This window comes from Ictidomys tridecemlineatus, unplaced genomic scaffold (genome assembly GCF_052094955.1).
Source record: "Ictidomys tridecemlineatus isolate mIctTri1 unplaced genomic scaffold, mIctTri1.hap1 Scaffold_885, whole genome shotgun sequence".
NCBI lineage: Eukaryota > Metazoa > Chordata > Mammalia > Rodentia > Sciuridae > Ictidomys > Ictidomys tridecemlineatus.
In genome coordinates, this window is record NW_027526125.1 from 33,882 (window position 1) to 60,557 (window position 26,676).

Sequence of the window (26,676 nt, forward strand, 5' to 3'; positions counted from 1 at the left end):
GCCAGAAGGGCTGGAGTGTATCTGCCAATCTCCTCCTTGACCTCATAGAAGGAGTGCAGCTTCCTTCAATGGCTCTGCTCTTCTGAATCTGGCTCACTGTCTCCTGTGGTCAGCACAGAAGGTAGTTAGGACGGCAAAGGCATTGCCCTGGCCCTCGTCCCCAGTACTGTGGAGCTGGCAAGCTGTTCCCTGGGCCTGGGTCTGTGGCCCATGGGAACCTTGAGCTGGGGTCCCTGTGGGGACTGGGGATGCCATGTGGAGACCGAGCGGCCCTGGGCCTGGGAGGCTCTGCGGCTTACCCCCATGGACCAGCAGTTCCACCTTGCAGAGCACCTGGCCAGCAGCATTGTGTGCGAGACAGGTGTAGACGCCTGCATCTTGCTGGGCCACATCCTTCAGTAGCAAGCAGTGAGTGGTGCCATCCTTCTGCTGGCTCAGCCGGGCACTGTCCTCCATTTGGACACCGTCCTGAAACACCAGCAGGCCAGGACGCCATCAGCCCATCCCAGCATCAGGCCCACCTGCCCTTCCCTGGCACCTGCTGTGTGTCGGCCCCAGGTCCAGCCCCATGCCCAGCCATGATGGGCTTGGGTATTGCAGGAGGGGCCACACAGCTAGGATTGTGTGGTGCGGTTTTCGTACACACATGCACACACAGGTGCCTCCGGCCTCTGAGGGTCCCACCCTGCCTCCTTGGGCCAGCTCTTACCTTGTACCATGTCACAGTGGGCTGTGGGTGCCCCTCAATGACAGCCTCAAACTGTGCCGTACCACTCGCCTGGACCTGCACATCCTCAATGGTCACCTGCATGGTTGGGGGCCCTGGGAAGAGGTGGAAAGGGGGACATGAGGAGGGATTCCCAGGCTGCACAGCCCATACATGTGGTCAGTGAGGCTCTGAGTACACTCCAGGGCAACAGGCAACAGGGCCCCCTGGTATCTGGGAAGTTCTTCCTTCCATCCAACCACTGTCTCCCTGCTTTGCCCTCAGCTGGCCCAGCAGTCACGAGAACAGTCAAGCCAAGGCAGGCAAAACATACTAGGGGGTGATGGCTCTCTCCAGGACTGGGTCCAGCAGACACCGGATCTGTAGTGCCTGCCTCTCCTGGAGGAGAGCTCCAGCCCCCACCCCATTGTGGCACAAGAGAAGGGGTGGGGAACCTGGGCTGAAGCAGGGAGGGATCTAGCGGGCCCCTCTACCCTCCAAGCAACTGCCCCCAGCCCAGGCACTGCAGAGCCACCCTCACAGCACGCCCTGACCCCTGACCCCCATACTTGAACTTGTAGCACTGGTGTCTAATTAATTAGCAAATAGACACCAATTAATTACAGGGTCCCTGTAGCCTTGGTGGGCAGGCTGGCCAGGAAGACCAAGCTTTGACAGGAAGCCTGGAAAGGGCCCCACCCCATCCACTGGGGATGGCGTGTGACACAGCTGGAGTAGGGTGCCCAGGCTGTGGGCCTCAGGGAACTTCGGCCTGATGGAAACAGAGGTGCTGGAAGGGGCTGTGCCCACCAAAGCTTGCCCGACATGATCTCACATCTGGCTGCTCCTGAGGTGTCCTTAAAACACCTTCAGCCTAGGCAACAGGACCCTTGGTTGGCTTCTGTGAGCTGCCCTGGCAGGTTAATCCTGCCCCAGGGAGACCATGGGTCCTGATTTATATCCACTGGGTCCACCCCAGCGAGGAGCCTGGGCTTCTGACTAGCCTCTGAAGCAGGTTGTCTTGCCTGTCCCCAGGCAAACAGGGTCAGAGCTGAGCTGGGCTAGAGGACATGCAGCTGGCAGGTGCCCTGGCCACAGAACTGCTGCTGGTGTGTGTGGGGTCGTGGTGGAGGCTCCCCTGCATACAGGCATGCTTGGAGCTGTGGCATGGTGGGCACTGATGGCTGGTCTCCTTCCAGAGCTGAAAGAGCTCTTCACGTGTTTCTGATTCCGGGCTGCATCAGAGGCATGACCTCGGTCTTTCCCTTTCTTGGCCATGTTTTGGGGGCACTGTGTCTGGCCTGATGAAGGCTAGGGTCTCTGCTCTTTCTTGCCTGCTTGGGCTTTGCCACACGTATGCAAGTGCTGCCTGATGTGAGTCATAAAGACCCACATGTGTGTTTTCTTCTGGAAACTTGGTGGTAGCTCTGAAGTTGAGGTCTTTGGTTCCCTTGGAGGGAATTTGTGAGTTTGAGGCAAGGCTCCAAGTTCACTCTTTCTTAACACCATTTGTAAAAGACTATTTTCTTCCATTTTATTGTCTAAGAAATCTTGTAAAGTCCCCCAATTTTACCTGAATGTCACTGAGAACGTGGCAAGAAGGGCCAGGGGTCTCGGGTCCTTGGCTAAGGTGCAGCTGCCATTCAGCTCCCACTGGCCCCAGGCCCAGAGCCCCACCTCCCAACCATCCTGCTGGGGTAGCGTCTCAGCATGGGCACTCTGGGGACTCTCGCTTGGCCCACAGTGGTGGAAGTCCAGCTTGTTGCCCCTTCTTGGCCAGAAATTCAAGTCTCTTTCTCTTGGTTTTGAGGCTTGTGTCTCCAACCTCTCATGCCCTGGTGGGATGGAACCAGAAGGTTCTGCCACTGTCCCTGTCTGCTGTTTCTGGAGATTCAGGTCATATGACATTTTGTGCTGGGCCTAAGAGGCTTGCAGTTAGTTATTGGTGTGGAAGAACGAGGCTGGGAACAGCAGGGGTGGGCAGGCCCAGGAGGACGTGTCCCCCTGAAATCCCAAAGTCCTGAGCCTCCTCCACTCACTTTTCCTCCCCAGTGACCAGCACAGACTACGACACTGCCGCAGACGCCACGGAGACCTCATCCTACTTCAGTGCCCAGGGATACCTGTCTAGGTGGGGCCACACAGACAGCGGCCCAGGGCCTCCCGGGAAGTGGTGATCTGGGCTGGGTGGCTTAGATTGACTTTCCCAAGCCTGCAGCTTTCAGTCAGACCCTGGCCGTTTTTGTCCCTCTGCTCCTCCACTCAGCATACAGGGAATCTCAAACCTATCCGCCTCTGACCTTCACCCCGTGGGCCCTCCTGCCTGGACCCTCAGCCTGCTCCACTTTATGGCTACCCCCTTATTTGTCTTTTTTGCCAGCCGGGAGCAAGAGGGAACCGAATCAGATGAGGGGCAGCTGCCCCAGGTGGTGGAGGAGCTGAGGGACCTCCAGGTGGCCCCTGGTACACGCCTGGCCAAATTTCAGCTCAAAGTGAAAGGTGAGGTGCTGGGGAGTGGGCACCATAGCTGGAGGGAGGCCAGGAGCTGTCTCCCATTGGTTACACGTGGGAAGGGCCTGACAAGTGGAGGTCAGGAGGTCATGTGTGCCTGCTGCTGGACAACAAGAGGCTGCCACCCCACCCCCACACCAGAGGCTCGCTGGCCTCTGAGCAACCTCTTTTCTGGGCCTTTGTCTGTCTCCCATCGAAAGAGTATAGTGCCCATTGAGAATGGTCATGTGCTGACCACTCTCCTCCATGGGGTAGGCTACCCAGTCCCCAGATTGTACTGGTTCAAAGATGGCCAGCCCCTGTCTACATCTGCCCACATTCGCATGGCTGACAAGAAGACACTGCACACCCTGGAGATCGTCTCTCTCACCCGGGAGGACGTGGGCCAGTATGCAGCCTATATCAGCAATGCTGTTGGTGCTGCCTACTCATCTGCCCATCTGATGGTCTGAGGTGTGTGCCCTGAAGGAGTGAGCAGTGCCACATGTACTGCATGCCAGGCCCCATCAGGCCGGGGCCCAGCCCATTGCCCTATGCACAGTGGCACAGATGGCAGAATTGCCCCACAGGAGCGGGTGCCCAGTGGGGCTTGGACGCCCTGAGTGATGAGCAGGCTCTTGGGGGAAGCGGACGAACACTGGGCCCAGCAGACCTGCACAAAGCCCCAGTGGCAGCTCTGACAAGAAAACTCCTGTGTCTTTATTTTCCCAAACGTTCTGAGCACTGAGAGCTGACTCCTAGTTTGACCCATACTGGTCCTGCGGAGAGACTGTTGCTGGGTCCTCCTCCTGCCTCTCAGGGTGCAGCCCCAGCTGCCATCTCCCAGTGCCCATGTGGTTCTAGGCGGGGCCCCAGATTCCCAGTGGGCACAGGGAGGGTGGGGATGTCACACGGATGTACACTGGAGTGTGAGTTCTTTGGCCTCCCGGCCAAAGTTTCAGGCAAGGTAATGGACCTTTGACCATGGGTGGGGCCATTCCCAGGTCCCCCCACTGGGCAGTAGGACCAGGACCTCCCCACATGTAGGGAAGCAAGGGAATCTGTGCATGCTGCACATCTGACTCCCTCTGCACTTTTCAGGTCCTGATGAACCAGAAGAGAAGTCATCATCAGGTGAGATGGCCCTGTGGGCAGACAGAGGCTGGGTGGATTGTGGGCGTGAGGCCAGAGTGGACCAGCCCTGGGCCTGGTAGCGGTGGAGGTGCAGGAAGAGGGCTCTCTGGGGCCACAGGCACAGGTCGCAGAGAACTACCTGGGGTTCCCAGAACAAGGACATCAGGTCGTGGGAGCTGAAGGAGGGGTGCCGGGTGTCTCCATGGCTATCCTTGCTCTCCCAGATGTGTGTGAGCAATTGGTGCCACCCCGCATCCTGGAGAGGTTCACCCCCAAGAAAGTGAAGAGGGGCTCCAGCATCACATTCTCGGTGAAGGTGGAAGGTGGGCATCCTCACTCCCCGGAGAAAGATCACCCCCCCAGAGTCCCCATGCCACCCTCCCACAGTCCACCCATGCCACCCTGCGTGGCCTCCTGCTCCACTCCTCATATCACTCTTGCCAAGCACCCTCTTCTGGAGGCCCATAGCCAGTGGGGCTGTGTACCCACTGAGCCCTCTCCTGCCCACAGGATGCCAGGCCCCCACCATGCACTGGCTCAAGGAGGAGGCCGAGAGAGGCGTGCTGTGGATTGGCCCAAACACCCCAGGCTACACTATGGCCAGCTCTGCTCAGCAGCACAGCCTGGTCCTGCTAGATGTGGGCCGGCAACACCAGGGCACCTACACGTGCATTGCCACCAAGGCCACTGGCCAGGCCCTCTGCTCTGCCAGCCTGCATGTCTCAGGCAGTGAGTAGGGAGCCTGGGTGTGGTGAGGGACCAGCTTGGGATGTATGGCCTTCACCCACCTGTGATCCTTCTCCTGCAGAGCCCAAGAGCAGTCTGGGCCCAGTGGTGCAGGCCAGTTTGGCCTGGAACCTCAGCCCTGCCTGCATGGTGCACAGATGGCCTGCAGGCCCTGCCCAGAGCCCTCTGTTCAGCCCCTCTGAGCGATGGTGCTTGGAGGGCAGGCCTGTCCCCCAACCCCATGGGTGACCAAGTGCTGAGAGTGGACAGGGAGGTGGGCGCTTAGGCACAGACCCTTGCCAGGGCTTCTTAGGGACAGTGCAGGCAGGGCCCCCAGGGTGGTCTAGATGTCCTGGGTAGGGGTCCCAGCCCAGGACTCAAGGTATCGGAGTACAGGACTGGTCCTGACAGCTCCCCTGGATCTCTGGACAGTGCCCAAGGAGGAGGAGCAGGAGAAGATGAAGGAGGCTCTCATTTCTACCTTCCTACAGGGGTGAGTGGGTGCCCTGACTGATTTACCCAGTGGGCTAGGGTGGTGTAGCCCTGTGGGTGGCCACCCCCTTCCCTGTGCAGCTTCTCCACACTATCAAATGAAGTTTTTATGGGCCCCTTCTGGTGTGGAGCCACTGATTGTGGTGTCCTGGCCCCTAGGCCCCCCTCTATGGGGAGCAGAGTGGTGGGGTCCAAGCTGGGCTTGCAGGACACCCCTCCTCCCCTCAGGACCACCCAAGCCATCTCAGCACAGATGTCAGAGTCTGCTGGTCTCACCGGCCTTGCTGGGCAGAGGAAAGGTATGCCCAGGTTGGGTGCAGGGGAGGCCGCCCTTTGGACCTGAGCAGCCTGGGCTCTAGGTTCCTGTCCTCTCATGGCCAGCTCCCAGCTCTGGTTGGAGTCAGAGCTATTTCTGACCTCTGTGGTCAGGGGGCCCTTGCCCAGTGGGCTATGTTAAGAAGAGCCACAAAGTCACCTCGGCCCCCACAGCCCCAACCCTGCCTCAAGCCTGATGCCAGGCTGGACCCTGCCCAGCCCTGTCCTCAGCTCCCTCACCATCTGCCTGCAGCCCTGCCTGCCACCTGCTGCCCCTTAGCTGTGCTTGCCATTCTCTGGCCACTTGCTGCCTCTTCTGTCCAGACCCGCTCCCTTCATTCTCATCCCTGGTCACAGGCTCTGCATCCTGCTGACCTCACTGGTCTCTTCCTGCTGGCACCACCTCATGGTCTCCCTGCCAGGGCCTGGTCTCCTGCTCACCATCAGCCCCTAGGAGAATTGCAGTGAACTTTTGGGGGAAGCATGACCCCACAGTGTTGTGTTTGTTCCCCCAGGGGAGGCCCTGGTGGCTGAGGAGGCCCATAGCCACCTGTCCCTCACTGAGGTGGGTACAGAGGAATTCCTACAGAAACTCACCTCCCAGATCACTGAGATGGTGTCGGCCAAGATCACACAAGGTGAGGGGGCCAGGATGGGACCTCCCCAACCACAGGGGAGGCTGGGACCCTGTGTCCTCGCATGGGGCCTAGCTAGGACTCTGTGCCTGGGAGCCCTGGAGACTGGCTGGGTGGTAGGCAGTAGGGGGACAGCCTTCCAGGGACATCACAACTCTTGTGTTCGCCCAGCCAAGCTGCAGGTGCCTGGAGGTGACAGTGATGAGGAGTCCAAGACTCCGTCCACCTCCCCCCGGCATGGCCGGTCACGGCCCTCCTCCAGCGTCCAGGAGTCATCCTCAGAGTCAGAGGATGGGGACTCCCAAGGAGAGGTGGGTGGGCTGGGACCCTTAGGAACAGGGCTTGGGGCCTGACTTGCTGAAGAGACAATGGGGGGCTGCAAGGGCCTGGTGCTACCAAGGGAGGGGCATGACCCCCAGAGACACCAAGGGACACCAGAGGTTAGAGCAGAGGGCAGGGTCTCTGCACGTGGGTTCCTGCAGAGCACTACCTCTGATGTCACTCTCACTGCCATCTGTGGAGAGTGCACCTTTGCCTCCAGAGCCCACCACCTCTTGGGTTGCAGGGGGCAGTGGGCAGCAAGGCGCTGTGAGCAACCACAGTCTAGGCGCCCATCCACGTTGGCAGGAGCCAGCCCTCTCACTGCCATCTGTGCAGAGTGACCCTGGGGGCTCCTGCCCTGTGGCCCTGGACTGGGTACCTCTTCAACCCCTGGACTCAGCACCCTCCCCTCTGTGCTCTTGGGGGTTTTAGGGGGTTGGGAGAACCTATCCCTCCTCAGAGGTGGGGGGCAATGGGGGGCCTTGGCAGGCCTCACCCCTCTGGCCCCAAGACTTAGGCCCATTTCTCTTTATCAGATCTTTGATATCTATGTGGCCACGGCCAACTACCTACCCCTGGGGGCCGAGCAGGATGCCATTACACTGCGGGAAGGCCAGTATGTGGAGGTCTTGGACTCAGCCCACCCACTGCACTGGCTTGTGCGCACCAAGCCCACCAAGTCCAGCCCCTCCAGGCAAGGCTGTGTGTCACCAGCCTACCTGGACAAGAGGCTCAAGGTATGGTAGTCCGGAGCTGGGGAAGGGTGCCAAGGCCCTGGGATCCTGGCCCTTCGCCAGAGAAACCTGGAAGTAAGGGACAGGAGCCCGGTGGCCACAGAGGAGGTGGAACAAACTGGTGCCCTGGAACAAACACCTGTTTCTCAATAGCTGTCTCCTGAGTGGGGGCCCAGTGAGGCCCCCGAATTCCCCGAGGCCGTGTCCGAGGATGAGTACAAGACCAGGCTGAGGTATGTGTTGGGGAGGGTTGAGAGTGGAGCCACAGCTGGCTGCTGGGCCTCAAGGGCCAGCTGGCGTTCTGCCGTGCTTCTTCATGGGGGACCTGTGCTTGCTGAAGCTGTGTGAGCCTCCTTAGGTCACGGTCCTGCCCCTGGTTTCTGCAGCTGTGCCCTCCCAGAGCCTCATTTGGGAGGGCTTCCTGGGGAAGAGGTGGTGCCCTTGTTCCACCACCTACCCACTTTCTGAAACTGGGTTACAGGCTCCTGATCACAGGAACCCCATTTAACTGCAGTGCAAGGGAGCAAGCTCTCCATGTGTCCCTAGTCCCCATGTGGAGACTAGGGACAGTGGGAGCAGGGCAGCTGCTGGGCACTCCCTGATGCCACTCTTCCACCAGTTCTGTCATCCAGGAACTGCTGAGCTCAGAGCAGACCTTCGTGGGTGAGCTTCAGTTCCTCCAAAGCCACTACATACAGCACCAGCAGCCGTGGCCAGCCAGAAGGCAGTCATTTTTCACAATGTACAGGACATCAGTCGCTTCCACAGCAGGTAGGCAAGGCCACACACATACATGTGAGGTGCACGCACAGCTGTGGGTCAGGCCTCGTGGAGGGTGACACTCAGCAGCTGGGGTAGGAACTCGATTTACCCATGGGCACATCCCACTTGTGTGATGCCCCAGTGACAGACGCTCGCCATATGGGTTGAAGGCTGAAGAATACCTGCCACCCATGAGCACTCACACAGGCCCATGTGCATGCACATGAATGTACATGGGCACACGGGAAGTCCCATGTGCACACCACATATGCTCACGCACCCAGCCTCAAGTGTGCATGGACATGTGCTTGATATGTGTGTGCACATAGTGTACATGTGTGCACACATACATATGTGATTCCTGTACAAAAATGTACATACATGCTGGATACACATAGATATGTGCACTCACATGCATGCTGATCTCCATGCACATGTACTCTTGCACACTCACACAAGCATTTGAGTGCATGTGTGTGCCATGCGCACATCCACAGACACATTCAGGCAAACACATGCACACATATTATACACACATGCCACACATGCATGGTCATATCTGCACACTTGTGTATACATGCAGAGCCACATGCATACACACATGCACCCACACACGTGCACATATACATGCATGTACCCACATATACATGCTCACATACTACACATCTGCACACTCATGGGCAAGTGTACATACCCATGCACTTCTGTACGTGCCCACATGTCTGCACACCCAGCTTAGTATACTCAGTCTCACAGACCCAGAACCCACTCCTGGGCAAGAACCATAGCCTCTCAAGGACAGGGCCCAGGACTGGGCTGTGAGCTGTGCCTGACCCTGTCCCTGACCCTGTCCCTCTCTGTGGCAGCTTCTTGCAGGACCTGCATCGCTGTGACACAGATGATGATGTGGCCATGTGCTTCATCAAGAACCAGGAAGCCTTTGAGAAGTACCTGGAGTTCCTGGTGGGCCGTGTGCAGGCAGAGTCCGTGGTTGTCAGCACGCCCATCCAGGAGTTCTACAAGGTGCCCATGCCTGGCTCCATGGCGTTGGCCATGGTACCCCTCCCTGGCTACTCCCAGGCCTAGTGCTGGCCTTGACTCCCACCAGAAAACTCACTGACCTGAAAGTCCCCTGAGGCTTAGCCCTTGTCCTGTGCTCATGGCCTTAGTTCATATTCCCTGATCTCTTTCCCCACAGTCCCCAGGGACCTTTGAGCCCTGTAGCTCTGTGCTCCTGGGCTGGCCACTTCACTGCCCAAGTTCTGTGCATGCGTCCGGCTAGATGGTAACACAGCCATTGTCCAGGTTCAGGGCCAGGTGTGAGAGTGCCCCTGGGATGTCCTCTACTGTCAGGATGCCCTAACTGGAGCTGTGCTTTCTTGCCTGAAACCCGCCCTGTGGTGCCTACAGAAATGCACTGAGGAGATGCTGTCTGCTGGGACCCCTCGCAGCCACTGCCACCCCCACTGCAGCACTACCTGGAGCAGCCGGTGGAGCGGGTGCAGAAGTACCAGGCTCTGCTCAAGGTGGGAAGCCCTGTCCTGCCCCAGCCCTGAATGTCCAGGCCAGGCCTTGGGGCTGAAGCGGTCTGGGTCCTGACCCTTGGTCTGCCTCAGGAGCTGATCCACAACAAGGCGCGGAACCAGCAGAACTGCGCCCTTCTGGAGCAGGCCTACGCAGTCGTGTTAGCGCTGCCCCAGCGTGCTGAGAACAAGCTGCACGTGTCCCTCATGGAGAACTACCCCGGCACCCTGGAGGCCCTGGGGGAGCCCATCCGCCAGGTGGGGGGACTTGTGTCTGCTGCCATGTGGTGGGGTGTGGCTTTTGTGGGTGCTGGGCTCATAGATGACCCTGGGGTCTGCGCCCAGGGATGGGGCCAGGCAACCACAGTCCAACCACATCTACTCACACCCCAGGGCCACTTCATTGTGTGGGAGGGTGCACCAGGAGCCCGAATGCCTTGGAAGGGCCACAATCGCCATGTCTTCCTGTTTCGGAACCGCCTGATGATCTGCAAGCCCCGACGAAACTCGCGCACTGACACCTTCAGCTATGTGTTCTGGAATATGATGAAGGTCTGTGGTGCCAGGGGCTGGGGGTGTCATGCAGGCCAGTGGAGGTTTCCCTGTTCCTGGGCTCCAGGGTGGCCACTGGAGCAGAACTTGCCATTGTTCTGGGATGACCTGGGCATAGCCCTACTGGACCCTGTCTGTCTAGGGATGCTTAGCTCTGTCCTCCCACTAATGTTGCACCCCTCAACAGCTAAGCAGCATCGACCTGAACGACCAGGTGGAAGGGGACGACCTTGCCTTCGAGGTGTGGCATGAGCGGGAGGACTCTGTGTGCAAGTACCTGCTGCAGACGTGCACAGTCATCATCAAGCACTCCTGGGTGAAGGAGATCAGCAGCATCCAGCAGCGCCTGGCCCTGCCTGTGTGGCGTGAGTGTCCCTGGTGCTGTGCTGGTGTGGGGACCTGAACATCACTTAGATGCCCAGCGGGCTGCACCCAGGCCGGGCACGTGGGAATGGGTTGCTTTCTGCACTGGTGGCTTGGTTCTCCCCTTGGTCAGATCTAGCTGAGGGACCAATGGCTTTGGCCTCCCAGGGAGCCCCATAGCAGGTGTTGAGCTGACCCTGGGACACAAGGGATGTAGTGGGGACATGGCATAGCTCCAGACTTGGAGTATCTGACCAGGTCATGTTTGGGTGTGATGGTCTTGTACCCTGGTCTGTCCCTGCCTCGTGCAGCCACACCCAGCTTAGTCAGTAACCAGGCCCTTGGATGTGAGGCCACTGCTGTTGTTGGGGGCAATTTGCCAGGGTGCACCCAGGGGACATAGGCCTGACATCCCACCCTCAAAGTCCTCAGACCCCCACATGTGTCCTCAGGTCCTCTGGAATTTGAAGAGGAACTGGCTGACTGCACGGCTGAGCTGGGGGAAACTGTAAAGCTGGCTTGCCGCGTGACTGGCACACCCAAGCCTACTGTCAGCTGGTACAAGGGTACCTGCTAGGGCCTACAGACTGACCCTTCACAGGAACCCCTACCAGGGGTGGGCTGCACGGGGGCTGAGGACAGCATGGGGTCTGGTCAGTGGGCTGGGCATGGGGAACAAGAGACAGTCCAGGCCTGTTCAAGGGCAAACATCCTGGGGATGGACAGTGAACAGGTAAGTCAGGTGGTGCCATGGCCACCCTAGGGAATGAGCAGGGTGAGGAGTCAGCACAAGGCCGAGACAGACATGCCTGAGGGCAGCCGAGAGAGCACCAGGACCACAGAGGGGGCCACAGGCAGGCACCTGGGTGCAGGAGAAGCCTGTAAACTTAATGGGCCAGGAAGGGTGCTGATCACACTGCGCCTTCAGGGTCACAGAGCACAGGCCTTACGTGGCTCACGGATGGGAGCTGCCAAGGTCAAGGGAGGTCAGGTGTCTCCCAGGCCCGTCTCACTTGACACTGCCACAGGCTTGGGGTCCCGAGACCATCCTCACTTCCTGCACCTCCATAGGCTTGGGGTCCCGAGACCACTCTCACTTCTGACGTCCAGTTCACTGGTCCCCAAGGTTGCCTTCAGGTTCAGTGATTCACCAGAAGGTCTTGGAGTTCAGAGCTATTATGCTCAGGGTTAGGGTTTACTTCAGCATAAAGACAAGACTGCATCCCCTGAGAAAAAAGAAGAGCACTTCGGGAGGGTCCAGTGTCACCACTTATGAGCTCCCAGCCTCCCGCTCCCAGTGCAGTGAGGAAGAGCACCTTCTCCTCCCAGTGACACCTGAGAACACAAACAGACCTATGCCAACCAGGAGGCTTAATGAGACTTGACGTCAGCATTTGTCACTGGAACTCTGTCAGACCTGCATGGCTGACCACTCATGTGGCTGACCTCAGGCTCTAGTCCTCCTGAAGTCAAGATTAATGGCCTGAAGCCCACTATGAATCTCACGTTAGCATAGAAGACAGCATGGAGCTCCACTAGGAAGCTCATTGTTAGTGTAGACGCCAGTGTGGCCTGGGTCATCCATCAGGAATCTCCTCATTGGTGTACATGCCAGTGTGGCCCAGGAATCTCGTTACTGCCATAGACACCAGCATGGCCCTAGTCATCCACTGGGAATCTCGTCAAAGGTGAAGACACCAGCATGGCCCAGGTCACCCACAGGTATTTTGTCATTGGCGTAGATGCCAGCATGGCCTGGGTCACCTACTAGGAATCTTGTTGGCGTAGTGCTGGCTTGGCCTAGAGCATCCATCAGGAATCTCATTATTGGTAGAGATGCCAGCATTGCCCTGGTCACCCACCAGGAATCTCATCATTGGCATAGAAGCCTTCGTGGCCTGGAGCATCCTCCAGGAATCTGTTCATTGGTGTAGACACAGCATGGCCTGGGTCACCTTCTAGGAATCTCGTCGTTGGCATAGACACTGGCATGGCCTGGGTCACCTATTCTCAGAATGGCCTGAGAATCCCCCCAGGATTGTTGGCATAGATGCCAGTGTGGTCCAGGTCACCTACTAAGAATCTCCTCATTGGCATAGATGCCAGCGTGGCCCGGGTCACCCACCAGGAATCTCCTAGTTGGTATAGAGGCTAGCATGGGCCAGAGCCTCCTCCATGAATGCCATTGTAAAATAGAGTGTCCAGTCTGGTCCTGAGCCACAAACCCCTAGGCTAGCCCATCTGTTGTGGCCCAAGGTTCCAGAAAATCCGAGGCTCTTCCCTGGCAGACTGTTCTCGGGTCCCAAGGCACCTTGCTGGTGCCAGGGATCAACATGATTCCTTTGGGCAGCATGGAGCATTGACTACATGGAAACCCCATGGTCTTGTGAGCAGCAGGGGGCATGGTTCAGATCTGTCATCTCTCACCTTGGCTGTAGTGCCAAGGGTCTGCTTAGGGACATGGCATCATGTTGGTGGTGGCCATGGTTGCATCCTGGATGCATTTTGAAGGCAGAGCCAGCCAGATTTGCTGATGGGTTGCATGGGGTGTGTGGAAGAGAGATGGCATCCAGGGAGCAGCACAGGGGTTGTGGACACCAGAGGCCACTGGTCCTATTCACAGAGGTGGGGCAGACCCACAGGGAGGCAGGCTGGTACATTCTGAGCTGGGCAGGGAGGAAAGAAACCCAGATTTGTGAGGTTTTGAAGAATCCAGGTACCCATTGGGCTCCAGGTGGTTATGGAGGGGATAGCTTGAGAATAAATCTAGAGCTTAGGAGAGATGTCTGGCTGGAGGTGAGAGATGGCAGGCAGGTCCTTGGCATATAGTGTGTCTGAAACTATGGGTCAGGTCTAGTGCACAGCCCTCAAAACATTCCCAGCAGCTCAGGAGACTGAGACAGGAGGATGCAAGTTCAAAGCAGCCTCAGAAACCTAGCAAGGCCCTAAGCAACTTAGTAAGACCCTGTCTCTAAATAAAATGTAGAAAGGGCTGGGATGTGATTAAGGCCCTTGGGTTCAATCCCTAGTGCCAGAGAGAGAGAGAGAGAGAGAGAGAGAGAGAGAGAGAGACTGAGGTCAGTTTGAATGTGGAATGAGCGTGAAGAGATAAGGCAGGCTTCAAGGCTTGGGATCTGGGATTCACAGAGTCAGAGAGGTGAGGAACATAAGTGAAGGGGCGGCAAGCCAGAGAGATGGGAGGGACCCCAGGAAGCTAGCGAGGAAGGGCAGCCAGGCAGAGAGGGCCCAGGAGTGCCAAGAGCTCTGGCCAGCCCCCAAAACAATGAATGAGTCCAGCTTCCTTTCCTGGGTGATGAGGCTAGCGAGCTGCCGTGTCAGTGGGCTTCAGTTTAGCTAGACCATGCGAACCCAAGCCCATGAGTGGAGACCCTTGGATCCAGATTCTCATGGAGTCAGCTGCCTTGCATCAGGGAGTGGAGTGGAGAGCAGAGCCCACCCTGCCCTTGGGGGACATCCACTCATTCACGAAGCTCTCTTCCTTTTGATGAATGCTGGGCAGCCCTTATCTCTTGTTCCTCAGGGAGTCCAATTGGCCTATCCCTGAGTGGAAGATCACAAGGCCTCACTGGGTTGGGCATCTGGTTTCCTCCAAAGCCCCACTGCATGCTGAGAGCTGATTTTCAAAAGTGGTATCTGACAGCCATGTCTGGCAGGGGATAAGTCCCAGACCCAGGGGACGCTTCACTCATCAAGGGCTCTAGCCGTGAAACGGTCTGTCTCAGGAACGTTCGACGTGTCCATTTCCTGATGTGCCAACAAGACACCTGAGTCTGGGTTACTTATAAAGTGAAGAGATTGTTTTCAGATTGAAAGTCCAAAGGGCATGGTGCCATCTGGTGGGGTTCCCCTTGGTGGCCTCATGACTTCTTGGAAGTCTTGCCAGGGGGAAGGAGCAATTGCAGTGACAGGAAGAGAGGGGATCAGGACCAGGCTGGTTTTATAGCAGCTTGCTGACCTCTGGAGACCAGCACCCATCCCTTCCAGTCAGTGCCCTCAGTGACTGAATTCACTTCTGCTGGGCCCTACCTCTCAGGAGGGGAGCGCTCCCAGGGCACCCCATTCGGAGCCACCCATCTGGAGCTGCTGGGCTTGCACGACCTATGTATGTGCCTACAACCTGGGCCCATGGGGGCAGCAAGTAGATAGAGCTGGTGGTGATCACTCTAGTAGCCAGCTCTCTTTGACCATTTCTGATGGCCATACAAGGACATCAAGTTGCAATTCATCTTCTCATTACCTTGGCTGCCTCTGTGCTATAGCAAGGCCTGGCACTTCTTCTGCCAGCCACGCAAAGGCTGGAAAGTTGGGGTGTGGCATCCACGCTTTACTGCCATCCACTGTTTGCGTGGAGCTGTCCCAGCTTAGCTGGTTAACTGTCAAACCAAATGGCCATGCCACTTGCAGCAGCCCCTGGGTCAACAAGGGCACATTGCACTAGTGGCCTCAGGAAGACCAGCAGGATGCCTGGCTCCCCCTGAGCAGAAGGCTGGTGCTAAGGGTCCACTATGTGAACTCAGAGTCACGTGCAGTTTCAGGCCAGAGTTCAGATGCAGACATCATCGCCATGGCACCCAGAGGTCCCTGTCCACAACTGGGTGGCCTGGTGCCTGTGTCCAGCACAGCCATGGAAATTTGAGTTCCTTCTCGAAGCCCCCTGCAGATTGGATGGGTAGAAGGGCCCTCCATCCCTCTGCATGCTGTGATGAGGGACGAGGTATGGGTGGGAGGGAAGGGGTGTTAGGCAGTGGATTATGTAGCTGTAGGCTTGGTGGGATTGAGTGAGGATGGGCCCATAGCCAGGGAGCTGGGCGTGATCAGCACATGGGAGGTCCGCAGGGAGTCACACTGGGGCGGTGGGGTGACCATGGACTTAGCTGTCCATGTGGATGTCTTCTGTCAGGTTCAGGTCTCTTCATTTGGCCCTGCCTCTAGCTAATGTCCAAGGTGGACATAGAGACACAGAGACAGAGGTCTGGGCCACACCCTCTGTGTAGAGAGGGTAGAGAGAGAAAGAGAGAGAAACAGAGACAGACCCAGAGAGGTACAGACCAGCCCCAGCCTCTCATCCATCTGGGCAGGCTTACAAGGTCCCTGCCCGACAACAGCCCTCACTCCTCCTTTCTAGATGGGAAGCCAGTGGAAGTGGACCCTCACCACATCCTCATCGAAGACCCAGATGGTTCCTGCACCCTCATCCTGGACAACCTGACTGGGGTCGACTCTGGCCAGTATATGTGCTTTGCGACCAGCGCCGCTGGCAGTGCCAGCACCCTGGGAAAGATCCTGGTGCAAGGTGAGCCTGGAGGCCCGTGGGGCAGGGAGACACCCTGACCAAGCCCACCATGTGGCTCTGGTGGATGGGTGGAAGGGCCCTCCATCCCTCTGTTCACTGTGATGAGGGACTGGGTGTGGGTGGGAGAGAAGGGCAGGCAGGCGGGCATGGGAGGGTGGAAGCCCTATGTGGTCATGGGCTCACTTAGGGCTCAGGAAGAATGTGGGGGCTCGGACACCCCCAGCTCCATCAGAGTGGCTCTTTGTGTCTCTCCACCCTGCAGTCCCGCCATGGTTTGTGAACAAGGTCCGGGCCTCACCCTTTGTGGAGGGAGAGGATGCCCAGCTCACCTGCACCATCGAAGGCGCCCCACACCCTCAGATCAGGTGGGCCAGCACATGGTGGGGCACCAGGGAAGGGGCTTCAGGCTCCTGTCTGCAACACAAGGGTTGTGCAGCTGTACGGGGCTGGGCACAGTGACTGATCACTGAAGAGAGGGCATTGTGGGGCTGAGACCCACTGGGCATGGGGCCTCTGCCACAAGATAGCATGGCCAAGCTGGATGTGGGCATCCAGAGGGTGGGTTCACCAAGGACTGTAGCATCTGGGCCAGGGCAGCGGCTCTGCAGCACAGGAAATGTCACACCCTGCCTCATGGACTCTTGTGACGGGTTCTAGGTGGTACAAAGATGGGGCCCTGCTGACCACGGGCAACAAGTACCAGATGCTGAGTGAGCCCCGCAGCGGCCTGCTGGTGCTTGTGGTCAGAGCAGCTGGCAAGGATGACCTGGGACACTATGAATGCGAGGTAAGATGGGTGGGCAAGGAGCCTCATGACCAGCTGTCCACTGGGGCTTGACAAGGGAAGGGCCTGGGCCCTTGGCACAGGCCCGGAGACACCAGGCCACTGTAACCCATCATCCCCAACCCACCACACCATGTCTGGCCTTGCTCCTCTTCCACACGAGGCTGAGCCCTGCCACCTGTCATTGTTCCCACCCTCTCAAAGAAGCCCTTTGGTTTTTGCCTTTCTAGGGAACCCAGTGCTGACCTCAATTTTCATCCATTTATGTAAAAAGTAGTGTTAGTTTCCACCTTTGCCTGGTGTCACATAGGTGGGACCCTACAGAAGGAAGAGCTGCCCTGTCCCTATTCATTGTCCAGAGGCCCAAGGCTGGGGCTCCTGAAGGCAAGGCCCAGTCTGAGCCTCTGGTCTTCAGGGCCTGTCCTGGCACACCGTGACATTGAGCAGGTGTGTGCCCGTTACAGGGCCTCCGAGAGCCCCAGGCTCCAGTCTCTGGCTCTTGTCTAGAGGCCAGCCTCCTGCATGTGGGCCCCACATGCAAGTTCCAGGAGGCAGGGAGACCCAGCCAGCTCTGCACTTCAGGGGCTCAGAGCCACACACAGCCAGCAGCCATCTGCACAGTGCAAGATGCCTGGGCGAGGCCCTGGCTGGGAGCCCTGTCCCCTTTGAGGGACACAGTCTCAGGGGGGACCTAAAACTAAAGACCACCAGAGTGGTCGAGAGACAGCTATGTCCCTTGAGGATAGGGGTCCTGAGTGGTTTCTGTCCATCCTGCAGCTGGTGAACCGGCTTGGCTCCACTCCTGGTGGTGGGGAGCTGTACATGCAGAGCGCTGTGCTGCAGGCCCAGGAGCAGCGCCACAGGGAGAAGACTGTGGCTGCCATAGAAGGTAGGTGCCACCAAGCCTGTTGCCCATGCTGCCTAGGTGGGTCCTCAGGCTTGAGCCTTGTGTCACAGCTGCACAGCCAGCCAGGACTGGGGGGCAGCAGACTCACCATGTCTCAGAGTGGGTGCACTTCCTGCAGGGGTGGCTGGGCAGGCATCTTGGGCAGATGACCTGGCTAGAAGAGGAGGCTGTGGGGAGGAGCCCAGAGGCTGCAGGCCACGTGGTCTCAGCACCTGTGGGGCAGGCAGAGGTGGCCAGGAACCCAGAATGAGTGCTGGAAAGGCTGCTCTGTGTTGGGGAAGTGTGAGCCCTGCCCCTGGCCTGCAGGACAACCCACAGAGTCACTTCTGACCCAGGGCACCCTGCCTGGCAGTGGTCACACAGGCCTCCTGCAGGCAGCAGCTGGGATGGGCTGCACTTCTAGAGAAGGGGGTTTCCCCCTGAGGGCAGAGGCAGGACAGTAGGACATCTGGGGAAGAGCGTCTACACTGAGGGCAGAGGGCAGGACAGTAGGACGTCTGGGGAAGGGTGTCTACACTGAGGGCAGAGGACAGGACAGTAGGATGTCTGGGGAAGGGCATCTCAACTGAGGACAGAGGCAGGACAGTAGGATGTCTGGGGAAGGGTGTCTACACTGAGGACAGAGGACAGGACAGTAGGACATCTGAGGAAAGGGCATATCCACTGAGGGCAGAGGGCAGGACAGTAGGACGTCTGGGGAAGGGCATCTCCACTGAGGGCAGAGGGCAGGACAGTAGGACGTCGGGGGAAGGGCATCTACACTGAGGGCAGAGGGCAGGACAGTAGCACGTCTGGGGAAGGGCATCTCCACTGAGGGCAGAGGGCAGGACAGTAGCACGTCTGGGGAAGGGACATATACACTGAGGGCAGACGACAGGACAGTAGGATGTCTGGGGAAGGGCGTCTGGGTAGAGGCAGTACAGTAGGACGTCTGAGGAAGGCATCTCCACTGAGGGTAGAGGCAGGACAGTAGGAAGTCTGGGGAAGGGGCGTCTACACTGAGGGCAGAGGGAAGGACAGTAGGACATCTGGGGAAGGGGCCTCTACACTGAGGGCAGAGGGCAGGACAGTAGGACGTCTCAGGATGGGGTGTCTACACTGTGGGCAGAGGCAGGACAATAGGATGTCTGAGGAAGGGGCCTCTACACTGAGGGCACAGGTGGACAGTAGAATGTCTGGGGAAGGGCGTCTACACTGAGGGCAGAGGGCAGGACAGCAGGACATCTGGGGAAGGGCGTCTCCACTGAGGGCTAAGCTGATGAGTGGAGAGTCAGATATTGGTCTGGCCCTTTCCCACCAGGCTGAATTGGCCTTGGAGAGTCCAGAGCATTTGTGGTTTAGTGTCCCTGCCCTGGCCTAGGTCACTCCCAGGGTCACAACAAGTCACTCCTACAAGGCCCCATCTGGGTGAGCCAGTACCCAGGCCACCAGGATGGGAGGAGGGCCACTGTTATATATCTTGGCTCCCAGGTGGAGTTGTCCCCCTGGAAGGGCTGCCTTGGCAGGTGGGGAATCCTTGTCCCTAGGGCCATCGAGCAGAGGCTGGACCCATGTTTGTGGAGCCACAGCTTCCACAAGAGGGTGGTTGGAAAATGTGTCGTCCAATTCCTGAGCACAGGCTCCTGTGGAGTGTTCCCACTGCAGTCTGTCCATCCCAGGGACCAACACACAGGGTCTCTGTCCCTCTGGACCTTCAGAGGACCGGGCCAGCCAAAGCCCTAGATCCCAACCCTAGGAACTTCGAAGCCCCTGTGGCCCTCATGGACTCTTTCTCCAAGGGCAAGTCCCTGTGTGAGGGCTTGTGACCCTCACCTGCCATATTGGACCTGTGTTCCTGGGGACCCGTCACATAATACTGTCCTACAACCCGGGGACAGTATCACCATACATATATGCTTTTACCACCACCGGCTTGTCCACTTCCTCTGCATTGCGTGTCTCGTGGTTGGGGACGTGCCCTTCTCACTGGGGCAGGAGTGTCCTCTGCAGCTGTTCTCTTGTTGGTCACGATGGGTCCCTTTCTGGAAGAAGGCAGGTGTCAGCGTGAAGAGCAGGCCTCCAGAGCCCACTGGGGCCAGGCACATCACTGAGAGCTGGTTCTTGAAGGCCATGCAATCAGAGCCCTGTGCCTCCTGCTTCCTAATCCTGTCCTGCTGCTTTGTCTTAACCAGTGGCTCCGCAGCCAGAGGGGCCCTGGCTGTCTCCTGTTGGTGGCACTGACCTGGCTTGAGTGTCTGCACCAGGTCAGGATGCTACTTTGCACGGCTGCAGCCCTCCTGTAACAGCAGACTCACTGGGGCCCACAGCTGGTCTGGGGAAGTTGGGGACCATGAATAAAGTGCCAGCTTAGCAACCCAAGGTGTCCTGGAGCAGCAAGATGGAGCAGTAAGCCGGGTCCCTGCCAGGGAGGACCCAGGTGGAGGCCCTGGGCTTTCCTGTCCTTCTGTGCACAGGAGCTTGCCTGCAGATGGCACACAGGTTGTCCCTCTTTGTGCCCAACTTAGTCTAAATACATACAGCTTCCTGACTGGATTCCTATTCCCGCCATCAGTCACTTCCCTGTAGAAAAGCCTGTGCAAACAATTCACACATATAAATGCACACATGCCTCAGCACAGCCTGTGCAAGCAATGCACACATATAAGCACACATGACTCAGCACAGCCTGTGGAAGCAAAGCACACATAAATACACACACACCTGAGCACAGCCTATGCAAGCAGTGCACACACATAAACACGCACACACCTGAGCACAGCCTGTACAAGCAATGCACACATATAAGCACACATGCCTGTGCAAACAATGAACACATATAAACACACACACACACCTGAACACAGCCTGTGCAAGCAATGCACACATATAAACGCACACATGCCTGAGCACAGCCTGTGCAAGCAATGCACACTTATAAATGCATACACACACGTGAGCAGACTGTGCAAATAATGCACACGTATAAACACACACATGCCTGAGCCCAGCCGGTGCAAATAATGCACACATATAAACACAAACACTGCCTGAGCACAGCCTGTGCAAGCAATGTACACATATAAACACACTTGCCTGAGCATAGCCTGTGCAAGCAATGCACACATATAAACACACACAAGCCTGAGCATAGCCTGTGCAAGCAATGCACACATATAAACACACTTGCCTGAGCACAGCCTGTGCAAACAATGCACACATATAAATGCACACACACCTGAACACAGCCTGTGCAAGCAATGCACACATATAAATGCATACATGCCTGAGCACAGCCTGTGAAAGCAATGCACACTTATAAATGCATACACACATGAGCGCAGCCTGTGCAAGCAATGCACACATATAAACACACATGCCTGAGCACAGCCTGTGCAAACAATGCACACATATAAACACACACAAGTCTGAGCACAGCCTGTGCAAACAATGCACACATATAAATGCACACACACTCCTGAACATAGCCTGTGCAAGCAGTGCACACTTATAAATACACACATGCCTGAGCACAGCCTGTGCAAGCAATGCACACATATAAACACAAGCCTGAGCAAACACATGTACATGTGCTGATGTGCATATACATTTATACACACTTGTGTGTGTGAATGTGTGTGCAGCATGTCTGAGCATGCATATGTGTGCAGACAAGTACACCTGTGTGCACATTTGTATGCAAGGTACATCCATGTGCAGGCACACAAATGTAGCCAGTGTGACCTCCAATGCACACACACAGAGACAGTGTCTAATTCTTATGCTCATCATCTGAGACAAGCTTGAAATGCCAAAAGTTGCCTAGGGAAAGCCTATCTCAGTGTTGCAGTGCAGTGAAGCAGAAAGTCCCCTGGTCCAGGAGATGTGGGACCATGTCCCAGTACAGGCCACTTGGCTTTGCTGGCCACCTCCTCCACCTTCCCATTGAGCAGTGAGAGGGCTGCTGAGCCTGGAGATGGCATGTAGTAGTCAAGCCCAGGCCTGCCCAGAGGTCAAGGGAAGAGGCCTCAAGGTGGTTGGGAGTAGGTGCTGCCTGGTTCCAGATGAGTTTAATCCTCCCTGGAACTCCAGTCCCCAGCAGCAAGATGGAAACATAGGCCCCATGGGCTGGCTTTGGTAAGGGCAACAGCTGCGAAAACCAGGAAAGGCCACGCAGTTGAAACAGCTGACCTCCACACTCAGACCTCAGGCACCCACCACATGCAGGGGGCTCAGATGTGCCACATGCAGCACTCTGGTGCCCCCTCCCCTGGAGACCACTCACCACATGTGTGGGGTTCAGATGTCCACATTCAGGACTCTTGGTCCCTCTCCCCTGGAGACACCTTTTGGACTTGAACTTGTTTTGTGGCAAAGGTATCAACCATCCTGGCCCCATTGTGGCTGGTGGCCCACTGCATGGCCACAAGCTACTCTTCCATTTCCCTAGGCCTCAGGGCTATGTTGGGCTACATGTTTGAGGAATTCACAGGCTTATGTCAGCATGAGGAAAAGCCTGGGCCCTTTTGAGTAGGCAACAGATGCCAGCTCGTTCTCCCCACAGCCCCTGTGGTGCTCAGGAGAGAGAGTGGGCTATCCTTGTGGTGCCTGCTGTCACATCCCAGCCCCTCGGGGCAGATGCTCTCACCTGTCTGTAGCTGAGGAAACTGGACCTCCTAGCTGAAACAGACTGCCCAGGGACACATGGCCAGTGCTCCTAAGCCCAGCAGACGGCTGCACTGCAGTGCCATCAGGGAGTAAGCCCCAGGCACTGGCTTCTCTGTAACCCTTGCTATTCTGACTGTTTTCTTTGTAGTCACTGTGCAGGTGACTAAAGTCCCCAAGAAAACCGTCATCATGTAAGTGCAGGCGTGTTCCTAACCCATCCTCGGACTGCAGTGCCCTGCATGCCACTAACCTTCCTGAACCTTGCGGTGTGTCTTGGCCACTTGCAGTGGCTGCACTAACAGCCTGGCTCACTTCTGGCCACCAGTGCCTTGCAGATTTCTCACACAGCCGTGGCCTTAGGTCCCTCCACACGTCATGGCTCTCTTGCTCTGCACACAACACAATGGCTCACCAGAGTTGCACCACTAGGGTGGGGCTGGAACTGAGCCACTTCCCTCAGAAGACTAGAGACAGACTCTTATCCCTTGGTACCCCAGGTCTGGGACGGTATCATCCAACAGAACTTGCTGCAGTGGTGAGAGTATTCTCTCTACACTGCCCAGTGTGGCAGCCACTAGCCACGTGTGTCTGTTGAGTACTTGAAGTGTTTAGTGCAGCTTAAGAAATGAATTTTAGGGGCTAGAATTGTGGCTCAGTGGTAGAGCACTTGTCTGGCATGTGTGAGGCCCTGGGTTTGATCTACAGCACTGCACATAAATATATAAATAAAATAAAAAGATCCATTTACAACTAAAAAAAAATTTTAAGTGAAGGAATTTTAGCAGTCTCCAAACCCAAGCCTAACCAAGGTTCAAGGAAGTGATGAGGCTTAGGGTGGCTCCCAGAAGTCAGCTGAGAGCCAATTTCCCCAGAGCCATGCCCATGGGCTCTTTGTCCTTCAGTACCTTCATGCTGTAGAAAATCTGGGCATGTTGGTGAGCTGACTTGGGGGATCAGAGCTGGGTGAACTCACAGAACATAGGCTTGCTTATGACCTGGACAGTCCTGGAGACTTGCAGAGGAGGTATGCAGGTGGAGGTGGGGGGAGCTGTAGGCAGGACTGGCTGAGGATTTTATAAGTTACAGGCTGGGATGCTCCAGGATAGAAACCTCCATTCCTCAGGGGCTGAGCAGCCGCCAGAAGGGCCTGAAGGTAGATGTGCTACAGAAGAATTCTGTCATCAGAATTGATGAGGCCCTGGGTTAGCTCTTCCCTGACCTCCCTTCTCCCCAGAAGTAGGCTTCTCCTACTGTGCCACCCAACAGATGGGAACAGTTGGGTGGTAGAGTGCCATCCTGGGTACAAGCAGGTGTTCTAGGGCCTCAGACAGGTTATTGCTCCCTTCCCTCCACAGGGGGAGCATTGTAGAGATGGAGCCAGATCCCATTTGGGAAGCTTCAGAGGCAACCTGAAGGGGACTGGGGATTAGAAACATTCTGGGAAGTACCCACCTTTGTCCTGCAGAGAAGGCTGTGCCCCCTCAGCTTTGGCCCTCAATAGGCCACCAGGAGCCTCAACCTCCCCACCAGTCAGTGGAGTAGGAGATTCCCTTCCTCCTGGACAAGGGATAGGGAATGTAGGGTTCATCACTGCTGTGCACCTTGAGGGTGCCCATGTGTCTCTGGGCCCGTCCCTGGGAGCAACTCTTCCTGGAGCCCCGAAGTTAGAGCAAGAAATAAAAATAAGTGCTGAGAGAGAGAGAGAGATAGGCTGTGCCTTGGTCAAAGCACCAAGTCCTGACCATGGACTTGCCTCCCTCAACTGGAGCCTGCTCCCTGCTCATGGCCCACTTTACCTCAGCACCTGCTAGAGCCAGGATCACTGGCAGCAGAGGAGGATCTGGGCTAACCAGTGCATTGCTGACCCTTGGATCTGGGCATTTTTGAGCCTTTCCCCCTGTCCATGCCTGTAAAGGGGATCAGAACCACCGAGGGCCCTTGCTGAGACAGGCCAGGGCTGCAGAGTCGCTGGCCCTCCCAGCATGCACTCCTGAGCTGTTGGCCTTGAGATCTGCCCCTCCCACCTTGGGAGATGCCAGCCAGGCGGGGGACATGGCCATGTGGAGCTCAGTGTTCAGCCATCTTCCCCTTGGCCTGATGGGGCCTCACTGGCCTTAGATCCAGAGGCCAGGAGCACAGGCCACAGGCCAGCAGCCTGTCACTTGCCAAAGACTTCGTGGCATGTGGGCACTTCCTGGTAGCAGGCTGGGCACCCTGCCTGAGGTACAGAGCAGAAAGCCTGCTGAAGAGGGGGACGGGGAGACAGTGCAGTCCTGGTGTCCAGAGGCTTCAGCTTGGGTGATGTAGCATGGGCCTTCTAGGTGCCTCCACATGTCTTGAGCAGAGCAGAACTTGAGCTTAGCCATGTGAAACACTGTGCTTGGTTTCCTTGGCTTCCTGCCAGGGGCTCTGCAGGTGGGGCTGAAGAGCATGTGTAGGAGTTTGCACACTCACCCTCCTCACCTGTTTGTACCTTAACTTGGTCTCTGGCATGTGCTGATGGCTTGGAGCTGGGTGAGGCTGCAGATCTCTGTGCCCATCTCTTCTTGGGCCCTCTCCCCTACCAGAGAGGAGACCATCACCACCGTGGTGAAGAGTCCCCGTGGCCCACGACGGTCCCCCAGCAAGTTCCCCTCCCGCTCTCCTTCCCGCGGCTCCACCAGCCCACAGAGGCCAGTTCTGTTGGCCCCTGACCTGCTGTTCCTGCCGGGGTCCAGGCAACCTCACAGGCCTGAGACAGAGCCAGGCCGGAAGCCCACTGTACCCACACTGTACATGATGGAGGCTGAGGCCCCCTCCGGAGCCCTGCCAGGGGGCACAGGGCCCCAGCCCAAGTGGGTGGAGGTTGAGGAGACTGTTGAAGTCCCAGTGAAGAAGTCGGGTCCTCAGGCTGTGTCTCCCACCAGGGAGATGCCCAGAGGCATGGAGGCACTGCTCTTCACACTGCCTGGTGGGACGCCAGGTGGAGACCCCAACGCCAACAACTCCAACAACAAGCAGCTGGACCAGGAGCCCCATGCCCAGGGTCCAGCTGTGGTCTGCATTGGGGAGCCCCTCGTCTTCTATGTGGATGCTGGGGGCAGTGTGGACTGGGCTGCTTCTGGAGCAGTCACCCCTGAGCCAGAGGAGACTGGGGCTTCCCTCAGGGACAGCAGCATGGAGTGGGCAGGAGGAGAGGGTGATGGGGAGACCCCTTTCGTGGTGGAGGAGCCCCAGGACACGGATGGCCTTTGCAGCCGTGACCCCAAGATCCTCACACACAATAATCGTGTGCTGACCCTGGCTGACCTGGAAGATTACGTGCCCCAGGCAGGGGAGACCTTTAGCTGCCCAGTAAGCAGCACCTCCGACGACATGCCCTGTGAGGTCTCCGTGCTCCAGAGAGAGATCAGTGAGCCCACCGTGGGGCAGCCCATCCTGCTCAACGTGGGGCGCCCACCCAGACATGTGGGTCCACCTGGCTTCTTCAGGACGGGATCCCAGGTCCACAGCCCTGAGGACCTGTCCTTTCACGTGCGAGGGGTCCGAGCTGGGCCTGTGGGCAGTGCTCCTTGGACCTCCTACTGCACCCGGGTCCAGCACTCTACAGATGGCAGGCAGAGCAGCTTTAAGACGGAGGTTTCCACCCAGCTTGGGTCTGTGGGAGAGACTGTCACTCTGCATATTCCCCCAGATGGAGATGAGGCCCCTGGCCCCTCCCAGGGATGAGGCCACATACCCTGGCAAGACAGGGAGGCCAGGGCACTCTTACTGTGCTGTCCTTGCAGCATGGGGCCTGCACCCTGCTGGGCAGCAGCACCTGCTCTTCTGAGCTCGGGGTTCAGCCTGCCATGCCCTCTGTCCTGGGCCCTTCCTACCTCACTGGACTTTGGTCCTCAACAAAGAGGACCACAGTGCCTACAATGCCTACAATGCTGGATGCACTGAAGTCCTTCAAGAGAGCCCTGGCCAGGGACAGCTCAGAGACCAAGCTCTGGGTTGTCCCTTTTGGCCTGCAGGAGCCTCCAGGCTCTGGAAACAGATGTGGACTTGGGCCTGTGTCCTGCTCCTACTGGGCACAGCCTTGCCTGTCCCCAGGCTAGGGATGGGACCCAGACCCCCAAAGCCACACCCAGGGCCTAGTGGCCACCAGCGGCTCTGCAGGGTGGACACAGGGTCTGTGTTGGGAAGTGTACCTGTATTCTGGCTGATAGAGCAATAAACCAGTCTGCGCCTCCTCTCTGCTCCTCTCGCTCTCGCATTCAGTACCCTGGGATCCCCTCCACCCATAGCCC

General features: G+C 57.4%; 1 protein-coding gene across 1 annotated transcript; it reads left to right on the top strand.

Moving 5' to 3' along the window:
- Positions 1-1,776: 1,776 nt before the first annotated feature.
- On the top strand, positions 1,777-26,610 carry LOC144374799 (obscurin-like). Its single transcript, XM_078037571.1, is given in 28 exon segments — positions 1,777-1,789; positions 2,759-2,837; positions 3,087-3,205; positions 3,473-3,634; positions 4,298-4,330; positions 4,555-4,653; positions 4,841-5,059; positions 5,489-5,549; positions 5,777-5,847; positions 6,379-6,501; positions 6,670-6,809; positions 7,356-7,556; positions 7,707-7,786; positions 8,173-8,252; positions 8,255-8,324; positions 9,182-9,338; positions 9,726-9,750; positions 9,753-9,841; positions 9,932-10,096; positions 10,232-10,390; positions 10,578-10,755; positions 11,206-11,319; positions 15,900-16,067; positions 16,330-16,432; positions 16,725-16,854; positions 17,629-17,740; positions 22,551-22,593; positions 24,970-26,610. Coding segments are annotated over 28 exon segments (4,134 nt in total). The 3' UTR covers positions 26,111-26,610.
- Positions 26,611-26,676: the final 66 nt, after the last annotated feature.